This window comes from Stegodyphus dumicola, chromosome 10 (genome assembly GCF_044657685.1).
Source record: "Stegodyphus dumicola isolate Sdum_Otavi_A_Nest chromosome 10, ASM4465768v1".
Taxonomy (NCBI): Eukaryota; Metazoa; Arthropoda; class Arachnida; order Araneae; family Eresidae; genus Stegodyphus; species Stegodyphus dumicola.
The window spans coordinates 173,660,963-173,686,904 of record NC_140777.1 but is presented as its reverse complement, the minus strand read 5'-3'; the positions used below and the strand labels follow the sequence as shown (position 1 = coordinate 173,686,904).

The following is a 25,942-nucleotide window of genomic DNA, read 5'->3' as shown; positions in this document are numbered from 1 at the left end:
TGCAAGATTAACTGTCAGCTTGAAATTTAAATCAAACTAGAAACCTCAGAGGCATCAAACAGGATAACAATATCATTTTATAAATTTCATTTAATATGCAATCATATATATATATATAGCTACAAAGAAGTGGCTAACAAATTTAACAATAAAATTCTTTGATTATTTTAAGTATTTATGCACAAAATTTGAAACAATCTGAGCAGCAAGACCATGGCCAAAGATTACTTTTTACATCATAAATGTATATATAAAAATGCATCATTATACTGTATAAAAATATAGCAAATATTTTGAAATAACGAAACAAGATTTCATCTGTTTAAAAAATACATCCCAGCCTACAGCCAATTTTAAAATTATAGAAATGAAAAATTTCATTAGGCTTTAATTTTTTATAAAACTATATAACGAATTTTTTAAATATTAGGTAGTAAGCTTTAATGGAAACCATTGCTTTTTCGTTGTATTATGCAAACAGGGTTAATGAAGTTTTTTTAATTTTTTTGCATTTATAAATGTGACCTAGTAAAAATGCAAAGTTCTGCCATTCTTTAGGGTTTTGTGAAATTACCTAAAGCAGCACAATTTCCAATCATGTGCTTAATGTGTTAAGTTTCAATTAGAAATTCTGGATTTTCTACGAACATATTAATAACTATTATACTTTTTAAAGTTTCAAAAACCAACATTCTATAGAATAACTACAAAAAGTGTTCTTCGAACTAAAAGGTGTGGGAATTTATAAGTTGGCTGTAGGGGGAGCAACCAGTCAATCTTGACAAACTGAAAGAGCCTCTTCACGCTCTTGCAGCAACTCCTCTCCTGTTACCTTCAGCTTCTCTTGAGAAAAGTCATTTATTTGTAAACCTTGAACTATCTTCCATTTTCTGTCTGCTCCTATTGTAACAGGAAAGCTGTATATTACATCTTTTGGAGCACCATACGATCCATCTGAATACACTCCCATGGAAACAAATTTTCCCTGAAAGAAATATTTTCCGTTACATATCTTGATATATCAATTTGCAATCAGTTATGAATATAGCAAATTTTAACTGAACTTTTGCATTAGAAAAATAATAGTTAACAAGTTTCAAGTAACTACAATTTATAAATTTCAGTTACTATTAATAACAAGTTTCTTTCAAATGTATACTTTCATTGCCATAAGTCTGTACCAAGAAGGAATCAGATTGTAATGGAAGTATATGTCAGATATGGAAATAAGAAATACAGAGGGTTTTCACTTTATGTAATGCCACCAGAAGGCACTGCACTTTGTTATCCTGCTGCATAAATGAAGTATGCAGAGGTATTTTGCATGTACTTAACCTATTGCTGAAAGATTTTTTTTCACTAGGGATGCCGCTATGTGCGATCAGAGACAATATATGATCAGGTGTCAGAGTATGAAAAGGAAAGAATCAGTAGGATGATGGAAGCGGGGCGGTCAGCTCAGCAAGTATCCCACCACCTCAATCATTCAGATTTTGCCACAAAGTGCTGGACAGAAAGATAAGAGACAGAATTCATATATATAGCAGGTTCAGGGTGCCCTCGGCAAACCAATAACTGACAGAAGCATCGCATCACCCGACATCAGCACACAGCTCCAACTGTATCATTGTTTACTGAAGGACATTTGGTATCACAGTGTTCATTATGTGTGCTGCCAATAAAACCCTTCTACCATCTGCTTCACTTGGAATGCCATCATGCTCAACTGGAATGAACTGCAACTGAGTGGAACCATGTGGTCTACACTCAATAAGTCTAAGGCTAAGAAGAGCAAAAAAAAATTTTTTTTTTTTAGAAATTCGAATTTATTCATCAACATACTCACCTTCAAGAGTAATGCTTCATTTTAACACTCCTCTAACTTTTCGATGCCTTTTTATAGAACGATTTGTCTTTGCTTTCAAAATAGGACTCAGTTTCGACAATCCTTCATTTGAGCATAATTTATTTTTCTGGAGCATCTCTGTGATGTCTGCAAAATGCCAGCAGTCTCTGGGTGCCAAATCTGGAGATTATGGTGTGTGGGGAAACAATTTGAAGGGTAATTCATTCAATTTAACCATTGTTTTAATCGACTTGTGACACAGGGCACTGTCTTGGTGAAACTGCACTTTTTTCTTTTGCATGTAAGGCCATTTTTTCTTGATTTCTAAACTCAATCAATCCAGTAATACCATGTAATATTCACTATTGATAGTTTTATTTTTCTCAGGCTAGTTTATGAACAAAATACCATGCTTGTCCCTAAATATGGAAGCCATAACTTTGTCAGGTGATTTTTAAATTTTGGGTCGCTTTGAACGACTTTTACGGCTGTTACCCACTCAGCTGATGATCTTTCTGATTCAGGTGTGTAGAAGTGGATTAATTTTTCATTCATTGTCACATACCAATGCAAGAAATTTTTTTTGCCTTGCTTCAACAGCTCCAAACAGAGCTCTGAATCATTGATGTAGTGTTGTTTTTGGTTAAGTGTGAACAAATGCGGCACTCACTTCAAAAGCAACTTAAGCATGCTCATATTTTCGTGTAAAATTGGAAACATACCAACTTTTGATATCTTTAAGGTGTCAGCTATGTTATGCAACTTCACTTTATGGTCTTTCAAAACTATTTTGTGGACTTTTTGTACGTTTTCCAGAATAACTGTCGATGATGAGTAATCAGAGCGTTCAGCATCAACAGTGTTCGTACGACCTCATTTAAAATTCAGCATACCAGTCGATAATATTTGATTTCCCTAGTGCAGAATTTCCATAATGCTTACTAAGCCACTATTTGGCTTCAAAAGTATTTTTCCCCCATCAAAAAACAATGTTTAATCAACACACAATTCTTTTTCATCTATTGTTTCAAAAATTACAAAACTAGGGTCACTAAAACCACTATAACCTGCAAACTACCAAAATGTCATGAAATTTTCACATACCGTATTTGCCAGCGTATACGATGCACCTTTTTTTCTTTGAAAATGGGTCTGAAAAACGAGGTGCATCTAATACATCGATACTCAGTTTATTTGGACTTCGCATTTCACATGTTTGTGAATGGGTCAGAGCTTTATGAGATGCTGCGAAAACAGAGACAGAGGTTAAATCATTCAAGAAATGTGGCATTAGTTATGCACTACACTGTACATAGGACAATATGTTGTATGAGGACTCAGATGCTGATTTAGAAAAGGTTTCAAGTGACTGTTCACTTACCTCTGGAGATGAGTGTCTGGGTTTTGACAAAGAAGATTAAAAGGTGTTCTTTCCCCAGATTATAATGCTCAATAATAAAGTTTAATCCTTCAAAATGTGTATAAAAAAGAGGGTGTCGTCTTATATGCCGACAAATATGGTATGTCATTTGAAAGATGCTACTATCCAGAAATCAGGGATCTGTCAACAGTGTTGTCATACAGATGTCAGACCAGACACACACTGATTGATGTGTTACTAATTAGAATTTGATTTGGGTAGTGATGACAACCATGCATGTGTGAGGAACTCCCATGTCAAATCCCTCAATCTTGCCTTTGCTTTACAGCAGCTTACTGTTGCCACATCTGGTGTGATGGCATTGGTGCCACTGCACATGACACTAGGTCACCACTACTATCGATCCATAGCATTTGACAGTCCAGCAATCAGCAGAATAAGACAATGAAGAGAAATGCCTCGAACAACAACTCTGCAACTTCTGTGGACTTTATGAAGTAAACAAGATTTTTATTAAATATTCTATATTCTAAATACTTAAAACCATCACAAGGTAGGTTCGGTTAAAACCATCACAAGGTAGGAAGAGGTTCGACCTTCCCCCAAAATCTTTGTTTCACTTAATATTCAGGAGGAAATTTTTAGCGGAAATTTATCATGTGTAAATGGAAACTAAATTTTTATCTGTTTGTTATAAGTTTTGTACTTTCAAGTTACATTCTAATATTTGTGATACTCTGGTTGGTAGCTTTTTAATTTGTTTCTTGTAATATTCTGTATTTGTGTATAGTAAATTATATTACATTGCCCTGTATCTTCATAACTGTCATTTGAATACTATTTTTTCTACTGTAATGTCACCAATTCGATGGTCATTAATTGTTACTTATTTCTATGTCTTCAGACTTTGTGTACCAGTTTCTGAATCACCAGCCCAGTTTGAATTGATATACAGGGTGATTCTAAATTGTCTTTTCAAATTAAGAGGGTTAATGGTACTCATTCAGATGAGCAATGAAACTTCAACCTGAACTTAGAACAGTGCTGGGAGAGCAAATGGATGAGACCAAAAGCTGCACAATTAGTTTAGTGAAAAACTCAGGGAGTACACAAAACAGATAAACCTGAAAACTTGGCTTTCGAATGCTAATTCGAGCTCAGACTTTTATGGCAAACACTCAAATGCACATCTTTGGTTGGTAAGGTTCCAACATCACAAACGATTGCAATAAGTTAATTATCTAATCAAGGGCTGGATATTATCAGCTAACTCCAACTTCTGCTGTATGCCGAGATTAGCATGAAAAGTTCATGCTGTGTTCCAACTGTCAGAACTTCGTTTTCCATAGAAGGATGCTTTAAGTGCAATGAGCTCAGCACAGCAAGTCCAGAAGAACAGGATAGAAGATGGAGAAACGGAAATTATTGGGGGGGGGAAGCTAAATTGATACTTGACATCAAGGTAGCAGTTTTTTCTACCTAATAATTTAGATAATTAATTTGTTGCAATCATTTGCGAGGTTGAGACCTTGTCAACCAAAGATGTGCATTTGAGTGTTTGCCATAAAAGTCTGAGCTTAGAATTAACACTCGGAAGCCAAGTTTTCAGGTTTTGTCCGTTTTGTGCACTCTCTGAGAGTTTTTCACTAAACAGATTGTGCAACGTTTGGTCTTGTTCATTCATTCTCCCAGCACTATTTAAGTTCAGGTTGAAATTCTAATATTCCTCTTTTCTGCCTCCCGGAGTGGAATGCGCCCTTATGTTCTGTAGTAATTATTGCTTATCTAGATGAGTACTATCACCCCTCTTAATTTGTAAAAACAATTTAGAATCAGCCTAGTATATGTATATATATGAAAGTAACAATTTTTTGATAGAGGTAGGTCCACAAACCAAGGAATTCTAGTGATTGGCCAATTCTACCAGGACAGCTCAGTGGTACTTGCATGGCATTCTTCAGCCAGATATGTGTAGCCACTCTTAGTAGCGCTCTCAAGAGGTATTTTTTCACTCTTCAACATCTAGAAAAATTATAAGTATGAATAGGTGAGTGTAAAAATATGTCTATAAACTCTCTGTGCCAACCAGTTCCTCAATAAAATACCACATCTTTAAATACTTCTCTGAGCATCAACATTCAATAAATGACTGGGACACTTTCAAAATAATCACTAAACCCTGAGACAAACAAAGCCTTAAAATTTGAGCAGCACTTGAGATTGCCTGAAAACCATATTACAACAAAGGTCTTTTCTTCAACATTCCATGTATCTCAATATCAATTGTGAGTACAGCAATCCTCTAGAAAGCAATAAAAGAAAATGCTGATTCTTGTTGTTTAACATCTTCAATAAGCTTAACCAGACCAACCATTCTAGCTCCAGCAGACAATGCAGTAGGTCATCTGCAAAAGCTATTTTTGCATTTGTTTACTTATGTTTCAGCTGTAACCTAATTTCAGCTTGTAACTTAATATATTTTATCTCATTTTAACTTGAAAAATTTGCTTTCCAAATGTGCATACTGCTTAAAGTTCTTTCACTAGTTTAAATGCAAATGAATTCTGATATCTTTACTCAAACATTGCACCATTTATGTAATGCCATTAAAATTAATGAATTATGACAATATAATGTGATTTGCTAATTTCTGTTCAGTAATAACATTTAAATATACAAAAGTAAGCTTTATACAAATTAATTTTAGTTTAAATATACATAAATACCTTTGATTCTCATTATTAAATAAATATAAACTTTAAAATTGAAAATGAAGTACCTCTGGTGTTCCAAAAAACCAGTCTCTCATGTGATCACATGCAGCTTTAGCAGCAGACATAGCGCTTGATAACTTCCTAGCAGCAATAACTGCAGCTCCCCTTTTTTGTACAGTCTACAGTAAGGGAGAGACAAATTTTTTTGCATACAATAAAAGAAATTAATTATGAGCATTGAAATAAACATTAAAAATCAGATTATATAAAATGCTTAAATGAGGCTATAAGCTTCATTTTCTTGTAAAGTTTTCAAGGATTTTTCCATGTGTAACATGAAGACAATCTCCCTTACAAAGTTCCGAAGGCATCCTTAAGCAAATAATCCTTGCAAGCTTGCCACAATCCAATACTTTAGGAAATTCACACATATTAAAGTGCTAGTTTTGATCAAAATATCAATTTTTTATTCATGATATATTAGTTAAAGAGTATCTTCTTCCTTTCAAATTCTGGTGAAAATTTGTTTACTTTATTTAAAACCTGATTTAAAATTATTTTGATATTACTAGACTATCTATTTTTGAAACCAGAAATAGTATTCTGCACACCAGAAATTCAATAAAATATTTATATTACTTCTTTAACATTGAATTATGTAACAAAATTTATTAATAAAAATTTTACATTTGAAAGTAATAGGGCTTATTTAAGGGAACACATGGCAGTAAAAAATGTTAAAATTATTTTTTCGCTCTTTTTTTTTAAATGAAGATGCTTTGAAAATTTATAAATGTTCTAAATGTACAAATAAAAGAAATAGACTACACTCATAATAAAATAATTAAATTCTAGTTTTGGTACTTTTCTGTTTCGCCGGCGCAAATCTCGCCAAGCAGACTGTATTGACGACAACATACAGTATACACATAACAAAATGTTAACAAATGTTCTAAGAATTTCTTATTTTGAAGGTATAAAAATTTTAATGTCATTTAAAATTTTGTAAAAAAGCCAATAAATAAAGACAATAAATTTGTAAAAAGACATTAATTTAAGAATTTACTATGCTTTCATGGTATTACATTCTGATTTTCCCGTTCATATCACGTGACCCCAAGTGATCTCATCTCACGTAAACTTCGCTACAAAAATCTAATTCACTCAGTAATTATCTACATTAATTTCAAGTTAAATCTTAATTTGGAATACAAGTTTAAATGCAAGAATTATTTCAATTCGTACGAATAGCTTACTCAGAAATTATGTAAAACCGCAGTGCTTTACTTCGGCAGTGCATTCTCATTAGAATGGATGAATTTAACCCTTGACTTTCCTTTTCTATATTTTCGCCATCGGGTGAGCGGTGTGATTGCACCCTAATTCACTTAATTACCACCAGCGAATGGCCTTAGGGCATAAAATGGAACTATATGGTAAAAATTCTATGTAATTGTGTACCAGTATTGAAAGAAACAATCAATCTGATAAGAAACGGCTGCAAATTGTTTTGAAAATGAAGAGTAAAAGGTTACCAGTGAGGATATTCCGTTTGGCATCGGTTGTACCATTATTGGCGACTTTATCGTCTGCGCCGGCAAAACGGAAAAGTACCTTTTCTCCACTAAAGATCGAGATTAGTACTGATTACTATTTTTTTTTTTAAATTTTACTGCAAAATGACAAATAAAGCATTTATTTAAAAAAAGGGGTTAAAAAGATTTTGCGATAAAATCCTAGTATACGCTACGGCCTTGGCACGATTTTGAAAACTGTCACCAATACCAAAATGACACATTACTGCTCATCATATTGTCCCCAAATCCCATGTATACGATACACGGAGGTTAGGATAGAATAGATGGAGGCTATTCTAACTTCCATAGTACCCTATACTAGGATTAAACTGATTTCATTTTTTACGAGAGTACGCATTTTCCTTAGTTCAACATGCACTGGATATGCACATGCCAGTCTCTCGATACTCGAGGCTACTGGAAACTTGCTTTGCCTTTTTAAAAGACAATCTGATTGGAGCTGCAAAATTTGCCTCTATGCAAGCTGGCCGAATGATGCTCGCGTGATACATAATTCGGCGAGAAAGTGATCGCTTCCAACGTCGGCGCAAAACTCGCTTTTTTAGGGGAAAATCATCGTATGAAATTCCCCAACTTTTCCAAATTTTGACTAAAATATTTAAATTCCCTGAATTTTTTGGTCAATTTTCGAATTCCCTGACTTTTTCTGGTTTTCCAGGTAGTGTGGCAACCTTGGAAAAATCAACTCCAAAGCACAAAAATATTCAAAAAGTCTTCAATATACCACAGAAAGTAACTAAGTAGATTTATGCTGAATGAATGAAACATTTAATAAAATCTGTGAAGTTAATGCTGGAGATATTCAAATTTAAGTGTAAAAATATTTATATAATAAAGGATAATGTTTTACATTCTGTCACATGCATTATGAACATAATGTTCATATAATATCTGTCAAAATATGTAAAAACAAATCATTAATTAGAATACTTACTGTAATGAATTCCCCTTGAAGATATGCATCATCTTTAACAGCATCTGGAACACTGGATACTGCTCCATTTATATTAACTATAGCTTGAGACACATCAGGATACTGAGTAGATGAGTGGTTACCCCAGATAATAATATTTGCTACATTACTTACATTCACCTTCAGCAAATTGGCAATCTGTTGAGAAAAAAATATCACTTTAAAAAAGTAGATTTATTTTTTGAAAAAATTTGTTTTTAAATTCCTGTGCCAGATCTAGGCATAACTGCCATTAGTCTGTGACAGGCAGCCCAATACAATTCAGAAACATTAAAAAAGGTACAATAAATTTTACAGCATTTGCTGTTGCTAAGTCATTAAGTTTAGAACAAGTGTTAAAATGGTCAGTGCATATATCATCAATATCACATAATGTGCAAGATAAATCTGTGTAGGTGTTTTATGAAGTAATCATGTCCAGTTTTTAATCTAAAGTCAGTGACACTGACAAGTCTAGGTAGGTTGCAAGGAATGGGATTCTCCATTAGGAAATCCCAAATGTTCCCCTTCACAAAGTCCCCATTCTTCTCTCGAAGATGAGCTCCACATCTGGCTCCAGTGATTCTCTTAGCACTGTGATAGCAAACAGGAGGACTGGATTGAGGAAGGACTGTTAAGAAACGCCTATAGAGGGTGCTGTACCCCACCTGTTTCTCTAGTGTAGATGTGCTTAACTAATGAGTAAGAATGCTTGTAACAGAGTTGCTGGCCCTAATAATTAACAGCACATTTAATACTACACTTTATTTCAGTAATCATGTTAATAAATTTATTTGTTACTGCTCACTTAGCTAAATATTTAAAATGCGTCTTGCCTATGTTAAGCAACAATATTATCTTTTGGATTGACTCCCAAATAATGCTACATTGGATAAGGAAATCGCCAAAAGTCTGGAAGCCATTCATTGGCAACCGTGTAGCAGTAATACAGGCAATTTGCAAAGCTAAACAGTGGTACCATTGCAGTAGCAAAGAAAATCCTGCAGATCTATTGTCTCGAGGGGAACGAGCTGAGACCATCATCTTCAGTCCGTTGTGGCAAAACGGACCAAGTTGGCTTTTCCAGTCTGAAAATTTGTGGCCTAAAAGACCGGGCATGGAAGCAAATGAGGAAGAGATATCTAGAATCATAATGTCCTACAAGCTGCTATTAAAAACAAGGACACTGAGCAAAGTTCTAATTCATTGCTCGATTTAAATCAGTTTAGTAAATTAAACAAGGTATACCGAATAACAATGTGGATATATAGGTTCATCAACAATTCTAATCCTAGATCCGAAAGACTTTGTGGACCATTAACCGCTTCTGAAATAATGAATGCAGAAAAATACTGGATTAAAAACACGCAATTTCAATATTTCGAAAAGAAAATCCTTGGTTTATCTCAAGGAAAGTCAGTTGACAACAGTTCCACTATTTACTCGCTGAATCTTGAGCTCGATGAAGACGAGACTTCTACGGTTAAAAGGCAGAATACAATTTGCAAACTGTCTGGAATCTGCCAAGCATCAATGGATACTTCCGTCAGTGTTGATACATCGATATTTTAATTTTCAACGCGCATGAAATGGTATTTCATTCCAGAGTGGACTCAACTCTGACGAACCTGTGAGAAAAATTTTGGGTTGTCAAAGGCAGACGGCGAATTAAATCCTTGTTGAGCAAATGCGTGATTTGCAAAAGATACAGTGTTCACCCGGGAGTTCAAGACGTAGCTCCACTTCCTCCAGATCGAATTCTTCAGTCACCAATGTTCACGGCAACTGGATTGGACTATGTTGGACCATTTTTCACTAAAGACAGCAACAATAAACAGACTTTTAGTATTTACTTGTGCAGTAACTCGCACTATTCATTTAGAACTGGTACCTTGGATGATTATGGAAGCATTCTTATTAGACTTTAGAAGATTTATGGTGCGACGAGGACTGTGTTCAATTATATACAGTGACAACGCAAAATCATTCAAACGTGCAGACACTGAACTAAAAAAACTGTGGACTTGCATTTCTGATCCTTCTGTAAAGAATTTCTTCTCTTCTCACAATATTCATTGGAAATATATAATTGAGAGGGGAGCATGGTGGGGAAGATTTTGGGAAAGAATGATCAGAACGATCAAAACAAGTCTTAGAAAAATTGTCCAGGCCCATTACTTACTTATATAGTGAACCCTTTCCACTCACTCCTGCACATTTTTTAATAGGTAGACGTTTGCTATCCCTTCCTCCAACTAGAATAACTAAGGATGATTTATCAGGATCGAGAAAATCTATTGTGAAAAAATTCAAACATCAGCAGAATATATTAAATAATTTTTGGAAATGCTGTCGAAAGGGTTATTTATTAAATTTAAGATCTGCTAATATCTGCCAACAATACAATTTAGAGTTCAGCTGAATTCAAACCAAATGACATAGTGTTAATCTCTGAAGAATGCTACCCAAGAAGTATGTGGTCTCTAGTAGAGACTTTCCCTGGGAGGGACGGCAAAGATACTTCAAAATATTTGTATTTATGTGCATAAAGCTTCTATACTACAAAAATATCATATTAGCTTACAATGTATTTTATATTAACAAAACTCATGCCTCAATTTAAATATCTCTCCTTGCTTGATGAATATTCACTACCTTATTTTTTAACTTTCAAAGACAACTGAATTCAAACCAAATGACATAGTGTTAATCTCTGAAGAACACTACCCAAGAAATGTGGTCTCTAGGTAGAATTATAGAGACTTTCTCTGGAAGGGACGGCAAAGTTTTCTCATGTTCAATCAAAACTGGTAGTGGACTAATAAGAAGGCCAATTCAGCTGATTTACAATTTAGAGCTCAATGACAATCTAAAATTTAAAAATTTACAGTATGATATTCATGAGATTGAAACTTTTTTTGTTTTTTTTTTTTTGCATTATTGTGTTCTTTTAATTGTTATGTGTTAATAGTATATTTATTCCTCTATTCTTTGTATTAATAGTTTATTCAAGAAAGCTTTGTATGTTTAGAAGATCACATGTAAAAATATGCTAATTATTTTATTGCAATGTTATTGATGTAAATCCAATTGATAGAATTTGGAAAGTATAATTATAAACTCTATGTAGATGGGGAGTGTTAAGAAACGCCTATAGAGGGTGCTGTACCCCGCCTGTTTCTCTAGTGTAGATGTGCTTAACTAATGAGTAAGCATGATTGTAAGGGAGTCACCGGCTCTAATAATTAACGGCACAATTAATACTACACTTTATTTCAGTAATCATGTAAATAAATTTATTTGTTGTTGTGTTCAAAACTGAGCCTTTCATCGCCTATTACATACAAACTGAACCACCAAGATAGTTACAAGTTTTGGATTAGTAAAAATGCCAGAAGGACATATCCAGCCTTGACCAGAGTGTCAGCAAACTCATTACCCGTGATTCCACAATGACTTGGGATCTACTGCAGAAACATTGCAATACTCCATAACACTGCAGAGTAACAATGAAAAGAATAATTTAAAAAATAAAATGTATGCCTAAATGGTTTAGTGCCTGGGAATAAATAAAAATACCTGAAATCCAAACCAAAGTGCAAAATGTTACCCCTCCCGCCCAAAAAAAAAGAAGAAGCAAGATGAGATACTTCAAAAATATTTGTATTTATGTGCATAAAGCTTCTATACTACATAAATATCATATTAGCTTACAATGTATTTTATATTAACAAAACTCATGCCTCAATTTAAATATCTCTCCTTGCTTGATGAATATTCACTACCTTATTTTTTAACTTTTATAACAGAGGAAATATGTAAATAAAAATTATTTTGTTTTTGAAACTCGCATTTTAAAAAAAAGGTTAAAAAACACACTGCAGAAAACATGTATATATTTGTCCTATTTTATAATACTGATAAGAAAAAAAATATATGCTTCATTTATTAAATTTACTTAACCAACAGCAGAAAGAATGAAAAACGGGGAATATAACAACACTGGAACTCGCACAGAAAACGATTAATAACATGCAACGTATATTTAACAATGTGCGATGCACATGAAACTTTTACAAAGTCATAAATTTTAATACTAATCATGTAGCAAAGCTAATTCATACTAAAAAAAAAAAAAAAAAAAAAAAAAAACCAACTAATGTCTAATAAAATTACATGCAGCAAAGCTAATGTACACCAAAATGTTTACCTCACTACTAGACAAAAGCATTTGAAAACTGCATCTAATGTTAATTTTTACATTCATGCCTGATATTAAATTGGGAACCTAAGCTAGCATCTTGTTATATACTATTATATATATACACGCACATACACATAAATATATAAAGATTTAAAAATTTGTTAACATGGAGATGCATAAAACTTCCACATCATAATAGCCGTAATTTGCATGCCCACTTTTAATCACATTTTTGCCTTTTTACAATTTGATTATATAACTGATGAAAGAGAAGTAGGTGGCATAAGAGCAACAGTAGAAATGCAGTGTGCCTAAGATAAAAGCTAGGTTTAGAATGATTTGGTTCACAATCAATCACTGTTAGCTAATAAAAATTTTAGGTTCTCAAATTGAAAATATTGGATAAGTCATTTATGCAAGTACCTATGTCGCTAGTGTTAAACAACAATCATACGACATGGATTAATTTTGAAATGAGGCAATTTAGAAATATTTAATATAAGCAGTTACTATATATATATATATATATATATATATATATATATATTTTTAAGACTACCCAAATTAAAACAGAGGATTGAGGGACTACTGAAAATTAAAGTTAGAATTTTGCTTTACATATTTTTATCTTATATTTATATGTAGGTTGTATGCAAATACAAACAAAAAACTGATAATAAAAATATACTTATTATATTTTTAGAAGAAAAATTTCAATTAAGCGTCTTTTATACTGTTTTCTCATTATCAGAGATTTTGACATTTACTTTTAAAGCACTCATTAAAATAGCTATGTTCCCATCATATACTTTAAATGAAAATAATTTAGTAACAAAAGTATTAAAATAATTAGATATCAACCTTTCTAATTAAATATATTTCTCATATAAATAATTACCAATGCTCATTGGATAAAAAGATAATTCCCTGAAATTAAAGCTTTAAAAAATATAGAACTGCATGCTTAGCAAATCACCTGAGATGTAGCTCTATTCTGATCAAGCCTCGTCATAGCAGTAAAATTTTCTTTGGGGATCGATGGTGCATATTTACTACAGATTAAAGCATTGGTGTTCGCAGGATTTCCAACAACTAAAACCTAAAAGACATACAACCAGATACTTCATTTAATATCATAAGATTATAATAAAAATAATATTTTCTCCGAAACTATAAAAATACAATATTAACTAAAAACAGTAAATAAAGCATTGAATATCTACTTGAGTTAAATTTCATAACATATAAAAAGCATACCTTAACATCTTTCTTTGCATATTGATCTAATGCTTTGCCCTGGCTTTTGAAAATCTTAACATTTGCTGCGAGTAAATCCTTACGTTCCATACCTTCTCTGCGAGGCATTGCACCAACAAGAAAAGCAGCATCAATGTCAGTAAAAGCTACTTTTTCATCTGCTGTAGCTATAATTTCTTTAAAAAAAGGTTTAAAAAGTATTAATTTTAAATTAATGAGCTTAATGCAAAATTAATTAGAAAGACAATTCTTATCACATTTTCCACAAAAGAATGCTCGTCATAACTAATGCAAAATTAAATTACCTTGGAAATAAATTTTAAACTAATATGATTTATTTTTAAAAACTGAAGTCTTAAAAATTCTTTTAAATGAGTTAAATAAAAGAGTACGTTCGATTAGAAGAGCAAAATGTTTTTAATATATTTTCAGTATAGTATTCAATGAATTAAATACAAATAAAAAAGTTATGTTTTACAAGTCCAAAAGTTTTGCATTCAAGTGTTAAAATTTTTACCTCATTTACCCACTTCTGACCTTCTATTCTCATAGTATGATTATATGGCAGGCCTTTTGAATAATTTAAACAATGCATATATAATAATGGGTTGCCAAATTAATTGTGTTTCTTTCTATAAAATTCACACATTTCCCCATACTTTCCTCCACAAAAAAGTTTTAAACAGTCTTTAAAAGCATGGTCCCCAACATTAAGCTCGCTGGCACCATTACACCTCTCGACAGTTTTATGTGTGCCTGCTGTTCTGTGGCAATGATAAAATAATTATTTAAGTTTTCAATAAAAAGCTTCGTAAAAGTTTGTTAAGTTAATAATTAGAGAAATATAGGCATATTTATTATTTTAAATGGGCTTAGCAGAAGTTCTGGTTTGACCAAGACTGTCCCTGTTTGAAGATATAGTGCTCCCATCCCAGCCAATTTGTCATTTTGTCCCGATTAATTGTTAAAAATTAAAAATATCATTAATTGTTAAAATAAATTAATTGTGTTAAGCTAAAAATACCCAATACACAGAGATTAAAAATATTTTTAATGTCTTCCTAAACTACAGTACTGTATATCACTGTTTATAGATGGCACCATACACAGAGTAATTATTTGCTCAGCTTTACGATACAATCTACAAAGGGGAATCCCATTTAATGGACATTTCCCTAAATCCCATTTCATATTTATTGCTCGGTTTTTATGCTCATATTTTTAGTGTATTTATCTCCTACTTTTGTCTTTTACTTCACTGATTTTATATATTTTGTTATTCTAATCCTAAAAGACAAAGAACTTAAAATTTTAATACTGACTGGGAAGAACCATGAGTTTCATCAATTTTAAAGATAAATGTGTTATTTGTTTGTTGTGAAGTAGTAGCATTGCAGTGCTGAAAAATAATGTTGAATATGACTTGTAGAGACATTAGGTTAATTGGAAGCCAGAGAGATGAAAAATATGCAACCGCCTTCGCCGGGAATCGAATCACAGACCTCTGGAATACCGGCCCAGTGTGCAGAACCACTACACCACAAAGGATGCTTGGAAAGTGGAAGAAATATCTTATATACTCCCCTTTTTAAAGGGCAACTAGGATTTTAGGGGACCTAGTTGCCAAATCCTGGGTGTGGAGAATCATCATCATCCACAACCCTTTTAGTTTGGGTGCCAGTTGTAGAGTCATTTAGGTTAATTGAAAGCAGAAAAGATGAAAAATATGCAACCGCCTTCGCTGGGAATCGAACCACGGACCTCTGGAATACCGGCCCAGCGTGCAGAACCACTACACCACAAAGGACATTTGGAAAGTGGGAGAAATACCTTATAGACCTAGAAACAGTCCACGCCAATTTTAATAAGACTTATACATTTAAATCTGAATAAAGAAAGTAAATCACCTAAAATTAAACCGTTTGTAGTTGAGGGATTTTCTAATAAACGTGAGATCATTGTGAGGAATACAAGACCTTTGTCACATAACTCCATGAAAAGAAGAGTACATGGCATTTCAAAAGACACACAAACTCGGTTAAAGTGTGGCTTCGAAACACAATTGGCACATCAGATAATGTGCATTACCATTTTAATGCAGAAGTACGTAATAATTAGAAAAGTAATTTGTACTTCCAGCATTCGTTATAATCCGCCAACAGAAGGCACTGAAAGAAAGCTGCCATCAAACACAAAAGGAGAAATGAGAGAGCACATGAAGCAAATATAATAGCAATGTGCTGCTTTTGAAAAATTATCTCCTTATATGCGGCTGGTGGTACTTCTGTATAGTTTAAATTATATCAATAAGCACAAGAAACAACAGAATGTGATCTGTCTGAAGAATCAAGTCTTAGAACACCTAACACATAATTATTTTTACTCCTTTTATTTGTATTTTACACTTTCATCACTTTTTATTTTATTTTCATTATGTTGTATTATAATCAGTTCTTCCAGATAACTTCAACTAACACTTATTTTTTTTTTCTTCTTCTTTTTAGAAACTCTATATTTTTTAAAAAATTTTTCATTTTTTACTCAACTGCTTGTTGACAAAATTATTTGACTATTTTTTTATTATTAAAAGAAAACTGTAGAAATAAATAGTTCCCATAATTTTGTAAAGTATGCTGCACAGAAAAATATAAATTGCAATAAATACCTCTCAATAAAGGAAATGCACAATCATTTAATTCCATGACAACGCCTTCTAACACTCCCATCATTGGTGCGATATCCAAAAGATGTAAAGATAATGGCTAAAAAACATGACAGTGGATGTCAGGTCATTCATGTATTATATATATATATATATATATATATTTATATATTCAGTTTTAAACTATCCTTTTTCAATATTTTCTCCATTTTTTTTTTTATTTTTTTTTATTTTTATTTACTAGGATAGAATTTAGTTTAAACCACACTGGTAAATACATGAATCATATTATTTCAATACTGGCACACAATTTTAATTTATATCAGTATTCAATAGCAATATGACTATATTTTAACTAAGCCGACATAATTCAATACAAGCAATGATAAAAATCATAATATAAAGTAACATTGGCTTTTATTTATAAAAGAAAAGCTTAATATGTTCCAATTTTTACTCACAAACAGTTATAAATAATGCAGGCTTTGAAATTTAAGAAACAAAAAAAAAATATTATTTAAACAAAGTTGAGAAAATAATAAATGTTTTTTTTTTTTACTACTGTATTTCTTTTTAATTAATAAAAAAAAAAGTTCCATAAGCAGAACTAAATTCAGTCACAAATACAAGTTCGGATTTTAATCTAATGAAACTTGCATATATTGGAATAAAAATTAACCCGGAATAAACAAGTTAACGCATTATTCAATACTTACAGTTATTAGCATACCTTTCAAAATTATTTACTAGTGTGAAAGTTATTTTCACACTAGTTTCATGGTATCCTTCTGTGTTTTATGAAGGTAATTTAATGCTAAGAAAGAAATTTCATCCTGTGCTCAAAATTTTCAAGTACACTCTGTCACAAAAAAAAAAAAAAAAAAAAAAAATGCATCTAGGATAAATCGAGTTACAATTAGAAACTAGGCAGGAATGTAGTCTGATAAGAGAAATGCAAATGACTTGAATTTTGATGCCAGTGAGAAAGCGTAAGCACGCTCATGATTGCTCGTGCCACAGGGCTATTAAAAAAAAATATGTCCACTTGAATGGAACAGTATTGTGACTAGAGATGCCTCTGAGATATAAGCAGCAGCAATACGAACAGTTGTCAGACTTTGAAAAGTGGCATACAGTAGTCCTCAGAGATGCAGGTTGGTCGAACAATTGCATTGCCGCCACCTTGGTCGAAGCAATATGGTAGTTGCTCTGTGTTGGCAACAATGAATCATGGAAGAGATAGTCTACCATCCCAGAAGGTCAGGGTGTGCCTGGAACACAAATGAGTGCAAGGATCATGCAATCATAAGAACAGCCACTTCACCAACATCACTAGCATCGATTCAATGACATTTTCCACTTTCCAGCCATCCAGTGGTAACAAGGAAACTATTCGGAGATTGACTGGTCAATACTGGTATATGCTTCTGACGTCCATTAAGATGTCTACTATTGACCCCGCATCATGGGCAGTGTCGACTGGATTTTCCCAAACTCAGGCAAGCTGGAGTATGACCGACTGGAGGCGTGTGATCTTCAGCGATGAATTCGGATTCAGTCTCAGTGCTGATGACAAACACACACGTGTGTGGAAGCAGGCAGGCCAGCAGTCTGATACGTCATTTGTTGTCAACCAGCATACAGCAATTACACAAGGTGTCTCAGTGTGGGGAGTGATTTATTGGACACGAGATCATCTCTAGTCCTCCTTCAAGGCACTATGATGGCTTGCAATTATGTGAATATTCTAATGCCGGTTGTATTGCCTATTCTATCAAGTCACCAGGTGCCATTTATCAGCAAGACAAAGCTTGTTCACATATTGCATGACTCTCCCATAGTAGATAAGTGTGCATTTTGAAACCAAGATGCTATTTCACTTGTTGAAGTGTCGCTTAACCTCTGCTAGCTATTGTCCCTGGTTCTAAAAATATAGTCTGTATAAAATTGTGAGGTGTATAGATTTATAACACACACACAACGATACTGTGCAACAAAAAAGATTATGTGTCCTAGGAATTAGTTACCAAGGAATATTCTATGATTTGATTAAGAACAGTGTCATTTACTAATTTTTTGAAAATGTTAGAAGTCCAATTTATTAACTTAATAGTAGTAAAATTGAACTTTCTGGTCTTGTAAAAATTTGAATTTTATTGTAGTTAGCTATTTCTAGATCATGACAGTAAATTACAATTTGAGAGTAATTAGTTTTATTTAGTTTTAAGCCATTTGGATAAATTTTAGTAAATCAATTCCTCTTGTTTCAAAGATTTTTGGAATTTAAATTCTTGAATTAATAAAAATAAGTCACAAATATATATATGCAAAATATAAAAAAATACGATGGTTTTGCTTTTCGTGAACACGCAACTTTTAATTAATTTTCTGCAATTTAGGATCTTTTCCCTAGACCAGTACCTTCTAGAATTTGCTAGCCTATTATGTAACCGCTACTATAAATACTGAGTATGCACCCTTTTTCAGTCAGATTGCTTCCTAATCTTGGTGCTACAAGACTCTGCGCTGCCCTGTCCATCTTTTCTTCCTTTGTTAGAATTAGTTATGACGCATAAAGTTTAAATTCAATCATTCTTAGTTAAAGCACTATGGATATGTAATTTAGAGAGTGTCATCTAAAAGGAAAATAGCCTGCTAATTGGAGTAAAATAAAAATGTGCAATTAAAAACTAAATCAGTTTGTTTCGTCTTTGAATATCCTCCTTACCACTCAGCATAAAGCCATGCCAAAACTTTGATGCCGAGATTCGTCACGAGTGTCAAAATATCACATATATATATGCAACTTATAATAATATATACAAGTTGCAAATACATATATGTGAGATATGACAAAATATGATGGCTGCTTTGAAAAATAATTGCTGACCTCGGAATTAGCATTCTAAATTTGGTGATCTGCCCTTTACTTCATCTCTTCTCCCAAGTTCCAGATTTTTCTATGTTACCTAACGTTTTAATGCAGATACCTCTTGTCCAATCAAATTCATTGAAAACCAAAACTCAGAACTGAAACTTTTCCAACTCCCCCCTTCTTCCTATGAAGTACTATGAAGTATTCTTCCCTTTTTCGCATAAGCTCTCCTGCTGGCAAGACGCTTTTTCATCCATGCTACTGTTCCTTACTTGCTTAAGATGACCTCATACTTCAAAATGCAACTTATTTATTCATATATAATTAAGAAATATCTTGCCTGAAAAAGAATGATTTGATATACATAAAAAAAATAAAGATAATGATTCTTCAAGCTTAATTGCGATAAATGTGTCATCATACTTTTGCACTCAGCCACCTTCAAGCCACTATGGTCGTCTCAGCCATCTACCCAATATTGTAAGCTGTTAAAAGTTTCCAGTGTCTTCATCTACATATTTGAAATTCTTACATAAAGATACACACACACATATTTAAAGTACAGTACTATTAATCTGCAGCATTTTTCTAACTCCATTCACGACACAGATTCTGTATTAACACTTTTTGCAATTACTAGACTCAGAGGCGAAAAGCTTCAAAGGAAATTTTTTGGGTTTCTTTTATGTAAAGTGCATTCAAGAGTAAAATTATCAAATGCCATGCTGTTTACAAAACCAGCCATTTTTATTCTTTTATAATTAACAGACCAGAAGATGCAGTCAGGGGCTAAAATAAAACTTTACAAAAAAAAAAAAAAAAAAAAAAAAACTTTCTAAAAACTCACTTATTTTTAATAACTTAGCTATGTAAATCTATTGTAATAAAATAATAGTAGTAATTTACAATAAAATAATAATATATTTTTATTTTTTCATTCATAGATAATGCAATAACACCATCCCAAATATTTGCTGCACTATCCTTTTTCTTGGGCAAACAGAACATTCATAATTCCATTTTGGTTATTTATATTTTGGCTTATTTAGTTATTTATACTTTGGTTTATTTGGTTATTTATTATACAGCCACTATCATATTAATTTTCCATAAATGGTAACTGTAATTGATTTGTTTTTTCTTGAATTACAGTTGACACAAAAATAGATCTTCCTCTTACACACTGACAATACACGTGACAATTCTGAAATGTCAGAGCTTATTTATTTTAGAAACTTGACAGGAAATTGAATTTTTTTTTAACAACATTGTACAGATGACTCTTCTGGCAATAAAGCTTTTACACTTTTCTGTAAGGTACAATATACCTCAGTTTCTTCAATAGCTGTATGCTATTATCAATTCTGATATATACTTTTTTTCTTAATTTACTGGTCAAGGTTAAAATATCCTCTTTTTTACAGTTATCTGACAAAGTCATAATAACAAACGCTAAACTTATTGTATATATCGCTGAGCACTTTTACTGCATAGTTATATGCAGCTTTAGTATCTCAAAATTTTTATACCAAAACCGAAAAACATTCAAAAATTGCCTAGCATTTTGTAATCAAGGAAAACAAGTAATATAGAGTGTAGAAAAGCTTATTTATGAAATTATTTTAACTCTAAGTGGATTAAAACTCTCTATTAAGCTTTCTTTCATGTTACATAAACATAACTTCATTTTTACTGATGGCAGAATAAGTGAAGAGTTTACTCAAATTTATACAGCACAGACAAATTAAATCATAATATAACAACAAAACAAGAATATAATTTCATACAAGTACTCTTTCATTCCAGGCAATAAAAGCCAAGCATGCTATAGCAAATTATGTAACTCCTTTTTTATAGTTAAAAAATTTTTTGTCTTTTGTTTACATTAAATCATGCTAGTAAACATTAATATACTTACATCCTGCTTCAGCTTTTAAATATCAAAACAAGTTATAAAAACATGCACAAATAATGCTATAACTTACTTGATCATGACCAAATACATCTCCTTTCGACACAGAATACAGCAATGAATATGCAATCTGACCAGCAGCACCAGTTACCAAAACACGTATTGGATCCTTCTGCAGAATTAAAAACTATTCTTACAATTCAAATTCAACAATGCATACTTCAATTATTTAAAAAAACATGATTTTGAATAACATTTGTGAAATGAAGCCTTAATCTCAGAAAGTTTTGAAGTAATTCTGAAAAATTTTCTGAAAAGTGTATATATTTTTCAAAGCACTAAACACTGTTATTTAAAGTTGATTACTTATGAATGAAAAATGAAATCTTAATAAGCAGGAGTGGATTACGTAACTTAAACAGGGCCGGCGGAAGCAGGCATGCAAGGCCTTCTTCGCAAGGTGGGTGCGGATCAAGAGAGGGGCACTGACACAGAGGTTGTAATGTCTGAACACCCGTGAAAGTTGTCTTTTAGATTAAAGATGGAACCAAGGGATATGCAGACCAATTAAATAATCAAGCTTTAGGATATATACTAAATGAACCATTTTGCAGCTGGAGAAAATCTAAGGTACAACTCTGATAAACGCCCTAATTTCACCAAATGTAGCGATATGTGTTTTGCGCTGGTTTTTGGCGCGATTGCGTGTTGTATGGCAACCATGTCGACGTTGAAAAATCTTTTGGTGGAGTAGTTTAATAATTGCTAGTTGGTTCGTGTCGCGTGTGTTTTTGAAATGGCCTATGTTGCGATGAAAGACGTGGTGGGAAGGTTTCAGCCGCATATTTTAGATTGTGTGCAGAGTAAATTTAGTATAAAAAGGTACGATGTTGGAGTTGTTAACGAGTCTTTTGTTCACGGATGTATTTATGGGGATCGTAGTGTATCTTTGGAATTTCTGTGGGAGTCGGGACTTTTAAAACGGAGTTTGACGTGTCCGAAATGCGGAGCTGATATGAGAACTCGGACGAAAAATGGTGTTTCTGATAGACTTGTGTGGGTTTGCAGTAACATTGTTGCTAATAAAGTATGTGGGTGTCAGCGGAGTTTAAGGTTTGGATCTTGGTTTTCGTGTAGCAAGTTAACGTTGGAGGAAGTTTTTATTGTTACTTTCAAAATTTTGAATCGTAGGAAGGCATGTGATATAGCAAAATCGTGGAAGTTTTCTTCACAGACGTTGTGTGATTGGCGAAATTTTATCAACGAATGTATTTTGGACTTTGTATGCTCTGTATCTGAGAAGATAGGGGGGGGAAGATATTTCTGCTTTTAAAAGAAGCTTTCATTATGGTAAGTGCATTTTATTTTATTGTTTTTATTTTGTAGAATGCTATATTCATTGTTTTTTGCATGAATTTCATTGAATTCATTGTTTTCTGCATGTTCAAGTTTTTATTGTTGTTTTTTGAATTGTCTGAAATTTATTTTAGTTTATTTCCTTGATTTGTTTTTAGTGTAGATTGTGCAATTCGTAGATGTTTTTTAAAGTTGAAACAGAACGCTGGGTACATGGTATTCATTGAAATTTATTGTTGTTATGTTAATTTATTAAAGCGAGGTGTTCGTAGATTCATTCGTTGCCTACAGTGTGCCATTCGTAGATGCTTCTTAAAGTTAAAACATGTCGCTGTGTACATAGATCCTTGTCAAATATTTTTGGTTAGAAACTTTACGTTTTTGCTATCTAAATTTTTTGTTTTTGTTCCGGATTTTTAGCTTAAATCGTGTGTTCAAAATGTAGTTTTTGCATGTGTGAAAACAGTATTTTTGGAGATATTTTAGGCTTCAAGTTCAAAATGGAGACAAAAAATTTAGATAGTAATATGGCAGCGTAAAGTTTCTCGCCAAAAATATTTGGCGGGAAATTTGGCGACTTGAGGGCACATATCAGAGTAGTTCCAAATCTAATGAAAAATTCCCTGAATGAACATTCTTTACCATGTGCTGTAATTTAAAAAACATCATTCTTGACCATAAAGAATACATTGTTGATCCAATTGATATCACCAGTGCTCATCAAGCTGATAATAGAAGAATGTTTATTCCTGTAATAAAAAGTATGATCTTCTGTGGGAGAAGTATTTCCATTTTGATTCTGGACAAAGTTGTCTTTTAGATATTTATTTTAAAAACTTAATACGAATTTCTTGATTACTAATAAATAAAATAATCAATCATTACAGCAATAATACAAGCAATGGCCGCTGGATGCAGCCGTGACGCTGGTTCAGTCTTTCACTGCTCACACAAAAAAACCCTCTCTTTCGTTTTGTTAAACATCTTGTCAGAAATACCTGTAAACCACACCAGGGGATTTCCGCAACACCTTTCCTCAAAGTTCTAACTGACAATTAGCTTCTGGACAAAACAGGAAGTTCTTCTCATTAAGCAGATGTTTGACAGAGGTGTGCATGTTGTCACAACCCTTCTTCTCCCCAAGGGGTGGGGGTTTCAGAACTCCAATTCCTCGTACCCTTTACCACAGCAAGTTCTCAAAAAGTAAACACTAATTAATAAATATTAACACTAATATTTTTTTTTCACAAGGTTGGGTTAAGTAGCAAGGATCACACAACAAGAACTTATATTGAGGCCAGTCAATAACATATAAACATAATACTTAGAACTAATCTTAATCATTCACATACAATATATAACTCAGTTTTATGAAATATGTAATATACAATCTTAAGTCTAATATTAATTATATACCTATCCAGGCTGAAAAGGGAAACCTTGCAGATATTTAATTTTCAATTTGTGATAATCTCTTAATGGTAACCCCACCATCTGGTTCAGAACTACTACACTTGACCTCAAAATAAACATGTACATTTAATTGGGCATTAACATCAGAAAAACTTAATTCATTACAAGTTGAATTTACATCATTTTGGGCATTAACATCAGAAAAAATTACTTCATTACAAGTTGAATTTACATCATTCATGAAGTAACTATATTTATTCCCTTTTGAACCTTCAGTATCAGACACTAACATTGATAAATGATGAACTGGGGATTCTTCTACTTTCCCTGGTAAATTTACACTACTTAATGTCTTGGGCAATTCTCTTATGGAATTTTTAGGCATTTGCAAACCTACCGAGTCTTGTTGGTACGAAACATCATTTGACACATCTACAGTTTCTTGTTTGTGCCGAACCGAAAAGGAAATTCCTATTTTGCAAACATTTCCCAAAGGGTTACTTGGATCGTCTAATGCGACTAAGTCAAAAAGTGGTTTTAAATTCGTACTTTTCTTCTGTAGATCAGACAACTGCGTCTTGTTAAGCAGTGACACTTCATTCACCTCTGTTTCAGGTAAGGCGAATTTGGCCTCTCCCCTTTCTTTTGTTTGGGACAAAATGTTTCTTCTCCCAATGATGCCAGAAGAATTTTTGCCTAGAGGTTCCAATTCGTCGTGTTCAGACTCCTGTGGATAATTCCCCCCCCCCCCAATTTCGTTCTTTGATTGACGGAGTTTCTGAGCTCGGGTCTCTATATACCACTATAAAGATATTACTGAGAGCTGTGGTTTTTAGTCTTTCATGCAGTTTCATCTAACATAAATTTTTTAAATCTGTTTAAACATTTGCAAAATATTCTTAACAATTTATCAGTGCATTTTGTTTATATTTTGATCAGATGCAAACTTTAGCTTGTAAGTATTAATATTTAATACTGATATGAAAGTAGGCAAAGATTACGTATGAAATATTTATTCATTTATTCTTGTAAAAAGTACAAGGGCTAAATTTTCAATACAACGAGTGTTACTGTATTTCGCTCACTGTAAATTTAGAAATGGTTGTATAATGTTTATGCTATGTTTTTATAAAGAACGTACATGAAGTTATAGATTGATTGTTATATCAAAATTTTAAAAATCCTCTAACGGGCCGTAGTTTGAACACTCATGCTCTAAGCTAATTTTACTCTGCAGTCAACTTGGGGAAAAGGCTTTGCAATGTGGGGGGGGGCGAAAACAAGAACCGAATGTATGCAGAATATGTCAGAAGAATGAATCATGGTTAACGCATTTAAACAACTTTATCCTTTGCAAAATAGCGTATGTACCTTTAAAGTCAAACAACTAAATACCAAAATATAAAGGAATTGAATATTAAGTACATCGGGATATTTAACTTATAAGTTACGCTACAATTTCCAGTAAAAGAAATTATGACAGGAATATAATGAAGTGATACAATTTAACCAAAGCAATAAGGAAATGCAATGAAGTAAAATTTTAGTCCCAGAGAAAAATTTCATACACTTAAACCTTGAATCATAAAATGATAAACTAAATGAAGAGACATACCATGTTTCCGTTTATTTTGTGTAAATAAATTAAATGTAACTATTATTTATTTATTCAAGAGTTGTAGAAAAACACGTGTGCAACCGCCGGCAGAGAAGGAAGGACACACCAAGGACCTGTGACAAGGACAAACTTGTAGATGAGCGTTGTAATGATA

General features: G+C 32.7%; 1 protein-coding gene across 1 annotated transcript; it reads right to left on the bottom strand.

Moving 5' to 3' along the window:
* Window positions 1-72: 72 nt before the first annotated feature.
* Window positions 73-25,942, bottom strand: Mdh1 (malate dehydrogenase 1). Its single transcript, XM_035355644.2, has 8 exons — window positions 25,786-25,942; window positions 21,475-21,573; window positions 16,618-16,714; window positions 13,953-14,128; window positions 13,672-13,794; window positions 8,474-8,650; window positions 6,007-6,120; window positions 73-985 (listed from the first exon to the last, which is right to left on the bottom strand). The coding sequence occupies exons 1-8, from the start codon at window positions 25,786-25,788 to the stop codon at window positions 773-775; spliced, it is 1,002 nt and encodes a 333-aa protein (XP_035211535.1). The 5' UTR covers window positions 25,789-25,942; the 3' UTR covers window positions 73-772.